We start from the raw sequence: 12,267 nt of genomic DNA on the forward strand, positions 1-12,267 counted from the left end.
CCAGTTCTTTTTATGCTTTTATGACATTCTCAATGAATATTCAGTGGAGTAGAATGTAGGCAAAATGGTCTGTGAATGGGAGTTTCCCTCAGGCTGCTATTCTGTCTCCTTAGCCGTCCACCAGGGATCAAGCAGGACTGGATAATTATTGATACTTTAGTCGATGAAGCCCTACTTGGCTGAGATCAAATTTTCCTCCCCTGAAACAAGATGAAGAGGCAAAGAGCCTCCTCCGGGCCTGCTCCCACCAGTGCCCAGGCACTCCTGCAGGCCTGTCTTGACATCAGGGTCAAATGAGCCTGCCATCAGCAGAGGGTCTTGTGCCTGGTCACAGCTCATGAACACAGGTCATGGTTATCACGTCTGTGACATCACAGTGTAACTCCAGGTTTCCGGGTGTCTTGAATGTGAGTCTATACTCCAAAACACCAGGTGGTCTATAGCACTCTGTGCCAGCCAGCACTGTTGAAGCACCAAGAAGTGAAAGAGCAGAATTAAGGATTATGACATGATTAAGAGAAGGCGCACTCTTTGCCACCTTCATTATTTTTGAAGTAGGTTCAGTGTGTCAACTAAAATGGGTAGGAAACATCAATTGTGCCATGTGGGGCTTCCCAGGTGGCGCTAGTCATAAAGAATCCACCTACCAACACAGGAAATACAAGAGACGCGGGTTTGATCCCTGGGTTGGGAAGATCCTCTGGAGGAGGAAATGGCAACCTATTCTAGTACTCTTGCCAGAAGAACCTCATGGATAGAGGAGCCTGGCAAGCTACAGTCCATGGGATCACAAAGAGTCGGACACAACTGAGCACATTATCCTAAACCCAACCAGTTCCTACAGCTTTTTCTGTGGCTTTCGAGGCTTCTTATAAGATCCTTCCCCCTATCCCCAGAAACTGTGACCACAGTCATCTCTAGACATCATCAGTGTGTTGACTGTTATTAGGGAAATTGGGAAGCAAAGACAGAAAAGGGGCTAGAAACGTAAGCAAAGAATAACTGTTCCTCTAACGCAAACGTCTCAAGCTGCTTTTATGTCTGCTAGCGGCTACCCTCACACAGCCCACTCCACACCTGTGCGTGCCTGGAGGACCCTCCTCAGGCTGTCTGCCTCTGCTTACCCATTCTCAGGGTTTCTGTTACATGAAGACAGAAGGTAGGGTGGAAGGAAGACACGCTTTCTGGGGAATGCTTCCTACAACATAGCCTGGGAGTCCTGGGACCTCAGTCCTGAGAGTGCAGAGGGATGAATCTCATTTAGTTTGAATGCCCAAAGCCCCCTGGATGGACAAGTGGGCATGCTGGAAAATCAGTTGGGGTGGATATTTTGGGGGTTCCAGTCCAAATACGGTGGACTTAGAAAAGAACACTATTGTGTAGGCCAGAGTGAGCTCTAGTGCCAGTGGACGCTATGTGATAACTACAGCTCATCGTGCAAAAAACCTTCCCATAAGAACAGTATGTGCTGGAAACATAGAACAGTCTAGTCACAGGCCAGTATTCCCATGGGCCCTTTTTCAAACTGGAAATAACTCACTCATTCTTGGGCTTCCCAGTTGACACTAGTGGTAAAGAACCCAGCTGCCAATGCAGGAGACTTAAGAGACATGGGTTTGAAAGCTGGGTGAGAAAGATCCCCTGAAGGAGGAAATGCAGCCCACTCCAGTATTCTTGCCTAGAGAGTCCATGGACAGAGGAGCCTGGTGGGCTTCAGTCCATGGGGTCACACAGAGTTGGACATGACTGAAGTGACTACTCACGCCCTCATTCTTGCCTGCTCAGAACCTCGTGTTTTTAGAGAGACAAGGAGTAGTGGGGATCTCATCCAAGCATTCATGTCACAGATGAGGAGACAAAGCCCCAGGGGAAGGGGCCCAGGCTCTCTGCCCCCATCACCCGATGGGTGATCTTCCCACTTGCTGGAGGTTTGCAGTGGTTCTTAGCCACAAAGCTGATGGGCATCGATGTCCGTCAGCTCCTTCACTCTGCCCCTGAACTTTCCAGCACTGTCCCTTCCACAGACACGGGTTGGAAGCTGCAGTGGTAAGCAGTGAAAATGTTATACACACTCAGGAGAAACAAAGCCTCTCCTGGGGCCCCTCAGGTTTCCTGGGAGCAGTCCTGTGGGATTGCCTGTGAGCCCAGACTCTGCTCCTGCTCTGGCTCCCCACCTCGTCTGTGGAGGACTGGCTCCATAGGGGAGGTGCACCCAGGCAGTGATTGAGTAGACTCACAGGCTCTGAGGAGGAATCCTCACTCCTCTGGCATTTCATTCAAAATATGTTCAGAGAAACAATCCTACTTCATCTTCATGAGAGGAGATGGTTTTCTAAAAACTAAATTGAACTATCATAATAGCACCACACAATTAAAGGAAATCATTAGGAGGAATTGCCTTGGGGCTTCTTAAATCTTGCATAGGAAAATATTTTTATTAGAATGAATCCATTTGCAGATTACCGAAGTGGTCTCTAACAAAACATGACAATGAGTGTTCTTAGAGACGGAGTTTTCAAAGATGTTAAGGAAAACTATCAGCCCCCGCCCAAGCTTATTTTAATAGACACTCTCTTTTCTTACCATGAGAGCAGATGATTTTATACTCAGTTCAGTTCAGTCACTCAGTCGTGTCTGACTCTTTGCAACCCCATGCATTGCAGCACGCCAAGCCTCCCTATCCATCACCAAGTCCCAGAGTCTACCCAAACTCATATCCATCGAGTTGGTGATGCCATCTAGCCATCTCATCCTCTGTCGTCCCCTTCTCCTCCTTCCCACAATCCCTCCCAGCATCAGGGTCTTTTCCAGTGAGTCAACTCTTCACATGAGGTGACCAAAGGATTGGAGTTTCAGCTTCAGCATCAGTCCCTACAATGAACACCCAGGACTGATCTCCTTTAGGATGGACAGGTTGGATCTCCTTGCAGTCCAAGGGACTCTCAAGAGTCTTCTCCAACACCATAGTTCAAAAGCATTAATTCTTCGGTGCTCAGCTTTCTTCAGAGTCTTCTCACATCCATACATGACCATACGTGACCACTGGAAAAACCATAGCCTTGACTAGATGGACCTTTGTTGACAAAGTAATGTCTCTGCTTTTGAATATGCTATCTAGGTTGGTCATAACTTTCCTTCCAAGGCGTAAGCGTCTTTTAACTTCATGGCTGCAATCACCATCTGCAGTGATTTTGGAGCCCCCCAAAATAGTCTGCCACTGTTTCCCCATCTATTTCCCATGAAGTGATGGGACTGGATGCCATGATCTTTGTTTTCTGAATGTTGAGCTTTAAGCCAACTTTTTCACTCTCCTCTTTCACTTTCATCAAGAGGCTTTTTAGCTCCTCTTCACTTTCTGCCCTAGGGTGGTGTCATCTGCATATCTGAGGTTATTGATATTTCTCCCAGCAATCTTGAATCCAGCTTGTGCTTCTTCCAGCCCAGCGTTTCTCATGATGTACTCTGCATATAAGTTAAATAAGCAGAGTGACAATATGCAGCCTTGATGTACTCCTTTTCCTATTTGGAACCAGTCTTTGTTCCATGTCCAGTTCTAACTGTTGCTTCCTGACCTGCATGTAGGTTTCTCAAGAGGCAGGTCAGGTCGTCTGGTATTCCCATCTCTTTCAGAATTTTCCACAGTTTCTTGTGATCCACACAGTCAAAGGCTTTGGCATAGTCAGTAAAGCAGAAATAGATGTTTTTCTGGAACCCTCTTGCTTTTTCCATGATCCAGCAGTTGTTGGCAATTTGATCTCTGGTTCCTCTGCCTTTTCTAAAACCAGCTTGAACATCTGGAAGTTCACAGTTCATGTATTGCTGAAGCCTGGCTTGGAGAATTTTGAGCATTACTTTACTAGCATGTTAGATGAGTGCAGTTGTGCGGTAGTTTCAGCATTCTTTGGCATTGCCTTTCTTTGGGATTGGAATGAAAACTGACCTTTTCCAGTCCTGTGGCCACTGCTGAGTTTTCCAAATTTGCTGGCATATTGAGTGCAGCACTTTCACGGCATCATCTTTCAGGATTTGAAATAGCTCCACTGGAATTCCATCACCTCCACTAGCTTTGTGCCCACTTGACGTCACATTCTAGGATGTCTGGCTCTAGGTGAGTGATCACACCATGTGAGTATCTGGGTCATGAAGATCTTTTTTGTACAGTTCTTCTCTGTTTTCTTGCCACCTCTTCTTAATATCTTCTGCTTCTTTAGGTCCAGACCATTTCTGTCCTTTATCGAGCCCATCTTTGCATGAAATGTTCCCTTGGTGTCTCTAATTTTCTTGAAGAGATCTCTAGTCTTTCCCATTCTGTTGTTTTTCTCTATTTCTTTGCATTGATCACTGAGGAAGACTTTCTTATCTCTCCTTGCTATTCTTTGGAACTCTGCATTCAGATGCTAATATCTTTCCTTTTCTCCTTTGCTTTTACTTCTCTTCTTTTCACAGCTATTTGTAAGGCCTCCTCAGACAGCCATTTTGCTTTTTTGCATTTCTTTTCCATGGGGATGGTCTTGATCCCTGTCTCCTGTACAATGTCATGAACTTCTGTCCATAGTTCCTCAGGCTAGTTCACACTGTCTATCAGATCTAGTCCCTTAAATCCCTTTCTCACTTCCACTATATAATCCTAAGGGATTTGATGTAGGTCATACCTGACTGGTCTAGTGGTATTCCCTACTTTCTTCAGTTTAAGTCTGAATTTGGCAATAAGGAGTTCATGATCTGAGCCACAGTCAGCTCCCAGTCTTGTTTTTGCTGACTGTATAGAGCTTCTTCATCTTTGGCTGCAAAGAATATAATCAATCTGATTTTGGTGTTGACCATCTGGTGATGTCCATGTGTAGAGTCTTCTCTTGTGTAGTTGGAAGAAGGTGTTTGCTATGACCAGTGTGTTCTCTTGGCAAAACTCTATTAGCCCTTGCCCTGCTTCATTCTATACTCCAAGGCCAAATTTGCCTCTTAGCCCAGGTGTTTCTTGACTTCCTACTTTTGCATTCCAGTCCCCTATAATGAAAAGAACATCTTTTGGGGGTGTTAATTCTAAAAGGTCTTGTAGGTCTTCATAGAACCATTCCACTTCAGCTTCTTCAGCATTATGGGTTGGGGCATAGGCTTGGATTACCGTGATATTCAATGATTTGCCTTGGAAACGAACAGAGATGATTCTGTCATTTTTGAGATTGCATCCAAGTACTGCATTTTGGACTCTTTTGTTGACCATGATGGCTACTCCATTTCTTCTGAGGGATCCCTGCCCACAGTAGTAGATATAATGGTCATCTGAGTTAAATTCACCCATTCTAGTCCATTTCAGTTCATTGATTCCCAGAATTTAGACATTCACTCTTACCATCTCCTGCTTGACCACTTCCAATTTGCCTTGATTCATGGACCTAACATTCCAGGTTCCTATGCAATATTGCTCTTTACAGCATTGGACCTTGCTTCTATCACCAGTCACATCCACAACTGGGTATTGTTTTTGCTTTGGCTCCATCCCTTCATTCTTTCTGGAGTTATTTCTCCACTGGTCACCAGTAGCATATTGGGCCCTTACTGACCTGGGGAGTTCCTCTTTCAGTATCCTATCATTTTGCCTTTTCATACTGTTCATGGGGTTCTCAAGCCAAGAATACTGAAGTGGTTTGCCATTCCCTTCTCCAGTGGACTACATTCTGTCAGACCTCTCCACCATGACCCATCTGTCTTGGGTGGCCTCACACAGCATGGCTTGGTTTCATTGAGTTAGACAAGGCTGTGGTTCACGCAGTCAGATTGGCCAGCTTTCTGTGATTATGGTTTCAGTGTGTCTGCCTTCTGATGCTCTCGTAACACCTACCATCTTACCTGGGTTTCTCTTACCTTGGACGTGGGGTATCTCTTCACTGCTGCTCCTTACCTTAGACAAGGTCGCCCTTCCTGACCTTGAGCATGGAGTAGCTCCTCTCGGCCCTCCTGCACCCGCGCAGCTACCATTCCTTGGACATGGGGTAGCTCCTCTTGGCAGCCGCCCCTGACCTCAGACATGGGATGTCTCCTTTTGGCTGCCACCTCTGACCTCAGACGTGGGGTAGCTCTGATTTTTTTATACTAGGACCACTTTATTTTGTAAATTAGTTACTGGATATGTTAGTTGAATCAGTTCAGTTCAGTCGCTCAGTCGTGTCCAACCCTTTGTGACCCCATGGACTGCAGCACGCCAGGCCTCCCTGTTCATCACCAACTCCCAGAGTTTACTCAGACACATGCCCATTGAGTCGGTCATGCCATCCAACCATCTCATCTCTGTCGTCCCCTTCTCCTCCCACCTTCAATCTTTCCCAGCATCAGGGTCTTTTCAAATGAGTCAGTTCTTTGAATCAGGTGACCAAAGTATTGGAGTTTCAGCTTCAGTAAGGCAGTGGCACCCAACTCCAGTACTCTTGCCTGGAAAATCCCAAGGACGGAGGAGCCTGGTGGGCTGCAGTCCATGGGATCGCTAAGAGTCAGACATGACCGACCGACTTCACTTTCACTTTTCACTTTCATGCATTGGAGAAGGAAATAGCAACCCACTCCAGTGTTCTTGCTTGGAGAATTCCAGGGACGGGGGAGCCTGGTGGGCTGCCGTCCATGGGGTAACACAGAGTCGGACTCGACTGAAGCGACTTAGCAGCAGCAGCAGCATGTTAGTTAAGTACTTACTCTCTTAATACTCCTAATTATAACCAACGATGCTGAGTGGGTCTAAACCAGTTTTTGGAATGCTGATGTGCTCACTCATCAGTGCTCTCTGCCAGCAGTGACAGAGAGGTCGTTGGTGTTGAGAGGACTGCAGAGATAAATGTGACACTGTATCATGTGCTGAGTAGTAATTAGCACCCTAAGTCATGTCTGACACTTTGCCACCCCATGAACTGCAGCACGCCAGGCTTCCCTGTCCTCCACTATCTCCCAGAGTTTGCTCAAATTCAGTCCATTGAATCAGTGATGCCATCTAACCATCTGGCCCTCTGTCACCTCGTTCTCCTGCCCTCAGTCTTTCCCAGCATCAGGGTCTTTTCCAACAAGTCACCTCTTTGTTTCAGATGCCCAAAGTACTAGAGCTTCAGCTTCATCATCACTCCTTCCAATGAATATTCAGGATTGATTCCCTTTAGGATGGACTAATTTGATCTCCTTGCAAATCCAGGTGACTCTCAAGAGTCTTCTCCAGCACCACACATCCAGCATCGATTCTTCTGTGCTTAGCCTTCTTTATGGTCCAAATCTCATGTCCATACATGACTACTGGAAAAACCATAGCTTTGACTAAATGGACCTTTGACAGCAAAATGATGTCTCTGCTTTTTAATATGCTGTCCAGGTTTGTCATAGCTTTCCTTCCGAGGGACAAGTGTCTTTTAAGTTCATACCTGCAGTCACCATCTGCAGTGATTGTGAAGCCCAAGAAAATAAAATCTGTCACTGCTTCCACTCTTTCCCTTTCTGTTTGCCATGAAGTGATGGAACCAGATACCATGATCTTAGTTTTTCTAATGCTGAGTTTCAAGCTAGCTTTCTCAGTCCCTCATCAAGAGGCTCTTTAGTTCTTCTTCACTTTCTGCCATTAGAGTGGTATCATTTGCATATCTGAGGTTGTTGATGTTTCTCCTGGCAAGCTTGATTCCAGCCTGTGATTCATCCATCTGGGCATTTCACATGATGCACTCTGCATGTAAGTTAAATAAGCAGGGTGACATTACATAGGCTTGTCATATTTCTTTCCCAATTTTGAACCAGTCAATTGTTCCATGTCTGGTTCTAACTGTTGCTTCCTGACTCATGTACAGGTTTCTCAGGAGACAGGTAAGTGGTCTGTTACCGCCATCTCTTTAAGTAGAAAGATTTATCTTGGGAGTATTAATAAGTGTTTCACTGTAGTGGTCTTGGCTGGGGGGTGGGGGAGTCAAGTTTTTCAGAAGGCCATAAATAAGACCCATGAATGCTTAACTGTTATACAAGTTTTCTATAAAGTAACATATTTAGGTATGATTTACACTTTCAGCTTGTCTTCTTAGTTCTCTGGGGGACTTGGAAAAATACATACAAAAAACTTGATTTCTGCCCACTGTGTGAAAAATTATGGAGCATTTATAATCAGAATATCTTTTTATGTGGTTGATCTAGAAGTATTGCTAGGGGTTTTCTTGTCTGTTTGGTGCTTGGTTAGTTTAAAATAAGCTTGTATTTAATGAGATGAACTTAGTACACATTCCATTTACAGGAGATGGTGTTTTCAAATACACTGGTTAGCGAAAATAAGATAAACATGTTGACTTTTTAAAAACTGTTTTGTGATTACTGTCATTTCTTGTCATCTTTTAAGTTTTTGAAGTGTTAGGTTCTTGTTAAGTTAGAGTGATAGAAGTCAGAAGTTTTGCTTCATTGCAAAACAGGCATCTTGGAAGTCACCGAGACTGTAGCCTAAGCAGATAAGAGAGCCGCAGGAATCCAGTGGCATGTCAGGAACTGGGAACCGGGCTTTGCGGACCAGCATTTCTACTGTCATCTCGTGTTTCCTGGGTTTGGGTTTAAGTGATGCCGGGCCGGGCGTGATCGGGAGGCGGGTCTCTCTGATGGGGAGGCGCCAGGAGGAGTTGGCGCGTGGGAACCCTCCGCCGCTCTTTTTCCGGAGCCGCGCCGGCCTCCGAGTGCTGGGCGCGGGCGGCGGGGCCCCGTGCGGCCGCCGGGATCACCTCCCTCCCGGGCTGGCGGGGGCACCCCGGGGCGGGGGCGGCGGGGCGGGGGCGCGCGGCTTCGCTGTTGCTACAGCCGTGATGTCACTCGCCCATCCTAACCCGCGGTTGGTTGTTGTGTGTTTCAGCTCTGCCTGCAGTTGAACACAAAGACCTGGAGGAGACTCCCACATCCTTCGGGGAGGAGAAAGGAGGCGGCGAGGCCCGATTAAAGGAACTTGGGGGTTGGTGGCCTCTCTGCACCGGCCGGCCGGCGAGGGGGCGAGGGGATTAGAGTCCCGGGGCGGTGACCGAGCGGGAGATGAGGCGCTGCCGCCGCCGCTGACCCTCGGTTCCGGACCATCCGCTGCGCTTTGTGCCGCCCGCACATGTGTCTGCCCGGCGCATCCAGAGGCGCGCACACGAGCATCCACCACGGCCGCCGGGGAGAGAGTGCCCGCCATGCCCACGGAGAGCCTACAGACAGGTAGCATGGTGAAGCCGGTCAGCCCCGCCGGCACCTTCACGTCGGCCGTGCCCCTGCGCATCCTCAACAAGGGGCCCGACTACTTTCGCCGCCAGGCGGAGCCCAACCCCAAGAGACTCAGCGCCGTGGAGCGGCTGGAGGCCGACAAGGCCAAGTACGTCAAGAGCCAGGAGGTCATCAACGCCAAGCAGGAGCCCGTGAAGCCGGCGGTGCTGGCCAAGCCCCCAGTGTGCCCCGCCGCCAAGCGCGCGCTCGGCAGCCCCACGCTCAAGGGCTTCGGCGGCGGCGGCGGCGGCGGCGGCGGCGGCGCCAAGAGCGAGGGGGGCGCGCCTCGCGAGACCCTGAAGCTGGAGATCCTCAAGAACATCCTCAACAGCTCCGAAGGCTCGAGCACGGGCTCGGGCCACAAGCACAGCGCGCGGAACTGGCCGGCGCCCCGGGCTGACGCGGCCGAGCTGCACCGGCACTCGTTCGCCGAGTCGCTGCGCGCGCGCCCCGCGCCGGGCCGGGGCAGCCCCCAGGAGGGCGGCTCGCACGTGGGCCGCCGGCCGCCCGAGCCCGCCTCTTCCGCCGCCGCCGCCGCCGACGCCTTTCTGCACGTGTCGCACAGCTCCTCGGACATCCGCCAGGGGCCCGGGGCCAGGCCCCTGAAGGCCATCCTCCCCTGCAGCAGTTCCGCCCCGCCGCTGCCCCCCAAGCCCAAGGTGGCTGCCCCGGCCGCAGTGAAGTCCCCCGAGGCCGAGGCGGCCGAGCCGGCCGGTGGGGTGGGCCGGAGACCCTCGCTGCAGCGCTCCAAGTCGGACCTGAGCGATAGGTATTTCCGCGTGGACGCCGACGTGGAGCGCTTCTTCAACTACTGCGGACTGGATCCAGAGGAGCTGGAGAACCTGGGCATGGAGAACTTCGCGCGGGCCAACTCGGACATCATCTCGCTCAACTTCCGCAGCGCCAGCATGATCAGCTCGGACTGCGAACAGTCTCAGGACAGTAACAGTGACCTTAGGAACGATGACAGTGCCAATGACCGGGTGCCCTACGGCATCTCCGCCATCGAGAGGAACGCGCGCATTATCAAGTGGTTGTACAGCATCAAACAGGCCAGGGAGTCGCAGAAGGTGTCCCACGTGTAAGAGGCAGCAGCGCGCCCGGAGGGAGGCAGGGGGGGTCTCTGTCCGCGCCTCGGCACTTGTGAAGGTTGTGAGGTCTCCTTGAAGTGTTGTGAGCTTCTCCACTCTCTTTGTGTTGCTTGTTGTGCAATGTCTTTCCAGTTGCATGCCCGCCAACACGGGGACTGACCTGGCGTCCTCGGCTACCATCGCTGCAGAGCCTGGCCGGTCACGCGTCACCCGCCGCAAAGTGTCAGGCCACATCCTAATTTAGGGCTTCGATCTTTGGCAAAACTGTTTACACGGAAAACGGTATACAACTTCTTCAATATTTATGTGGTTCTAGTGTTTTTATATCCCGCGCTATGGTGTCTTAATTAAAGGTTTTATCAACTGGCTTTTAAGTTGGGAGTAACATCTTTTTGAGTTAAAAAAAAAAAAGCCTATTTGCCTACATGTGAGACCCAAATGGGAAAATAAATGGGCTCTGCTATCAAACAGATAGTGAGGGATCCCAGAGAGAACCGGGCTGGGCTTTCTGAGAAAGAAAGTGGGGAATCCGATGTCAGTCATTTATTATTGACAGTCCTCTTGCCATTTACACAAGTAATGGTTGGGGACACATGTTCTGTGTCTGATTTGGTGTATAAACGTTGATGGTTCTGTGTAATACTGATCCCAAGGAAAGACAATCAGATACAATGAAGGGAATTAAATCAGGAGGTGGAGTGTTAAGAGGGGCTTGTTGCTCTTGATCTGATTTGGGTTGATTTAAAAATTTTTGACTATCAATCATTTGACAGAACTGGCTACCCTAGAGCTGATACTGAATTTTTTTTAAAGATGGTTTTTTGGTTGAGAATTCCAAGTGGATTCTCCTCCCTCCCTTTGTTGTAATTGTTTTATCTGGGAGAGGGGAGTGGGGCTTGGGTGGTAGGAACTACCTGAAGACCACTGAACACAAATGGAAATGCCAGCCATATCAGTTTAGAGCCTTTTCTTCAGAAGTCAGTACCTTTGGTAGCTGAACCAGATCTGGGCAGCATGACTATGTCCTCATGCATATGTTAACCTGTGAGGCTGCAGGGAGCTTGAAACATGACTCTGTGTAGCTTTTCAATCCGAAGATCCGTAGGGCTGCATATCAGCTTGTTCCCCCATAACCTGTCCTGCAGGTGGTCTAGTTGGCTGTCCCTCAGCTGACAGTCATCCTGCAGTAGCCAAGGGGTCCACCTGGGATGCTCGGCTTCCTCGCTCTTGTAGACACGCCCTGGAGCTCCCAGCAGCACTGCCTTAGCCTTCATCAGCTCATAGGACACTTTTTATGCTGTAAATGCTGTAAGACTTTGTACATACTTCAGTTGTTTATGAAATCTTTAAGAAGAAGAAAAAAAGAAAGAAACGTTACTTAATAAATAGCTCTGGTGCAGGCTCCATGGTGGTGGTTTCTCTTTGTCTTTTCCTTCACTCCCTCCACAGAAGTTTCACTTTGGACTGTGAGCCAGAAGGAGACTTTTGAGGGTCTTGAAGAAACAGCATTTCATTAAGTTATATTCACCGTATCACAATTATTCTGAACAGCTGTATTCTTCATTGTAGTTAGATCAGTGTGCTTTTTGCTAAAATAGTTTCATCGAGGTTCCTAAAATCTGCTGCTGCTGCTTAGTTCACAACTTCCAGGTTTTTTTATCTTTTCTTAAAATCAGGATTTTTCACATCTTCCACCAAACTCTTAAGTTGTAATTATTTGTTACAACTTTTGACAGTGGAGTTCTGACAGTGGAGACATACCTTTGAAGTTTATAGCCTTGATCTTATTTGAACAAACCCAAGATCATTAATGTTACATGTGTTTATATAGTAGTCCACTCACTCATTCATTCATTCATTCCTGTATCAAAAGGGTATATGATGAGTGATTCCCTTTTCAGGCCTTACCATTGGCCCAAGACTGCTGTGGTCAACAACAAAGTGTCTG

General features: G+C 48.5%; 1 protein-coding gene across 2 annotated transcripts in view; it reads left to right on the forward strand.

Moving 5' to 3' along the window:
* The window catches only part of FAM110B (family with sequence similarity 110 member B), a 145,675-nt gene extending 133,952 nt beyond the window's left edge, over window positions 1-11,723 (forward strand). For both annotated transcript variants that reach the window (XM_040261262.1, XM_040261263.1), the window contains one exon: window positions 8,846-11,723. In XM_040261262.1, coding sequence (XP_040117196.1) covers window positions 9,159-10,313 — 1,155 coding nt within the window. In that variant the 5' untranslated portion in view covers window positions 8,846-9,158 and the 3' untranslated portion in view covers window positions 10,314-11,723. The remainder of the gene's footprint in view (window positions 1-8,845) is intronic.
* Window positions 11,724-12,267: the final 544 nt, after the last annotated feature.

The sequence above is a fragment of the Oryx dammah genome, unplaced genomic scaffold (genome assembly GCF_014754425.2).
Source record: "Oryx dammah isolate SB20612 unplaced genomic scaffold, SCBI_Odam_1.1 HiC_scaffold_19, whole genome shotgun sequence".
Taxonomy (NCBI): Eukaryota; Metazoa; Chordata; class Mammalia; order Artiodactyla; family Bovidae; genus Oryx; species Oryx dammah.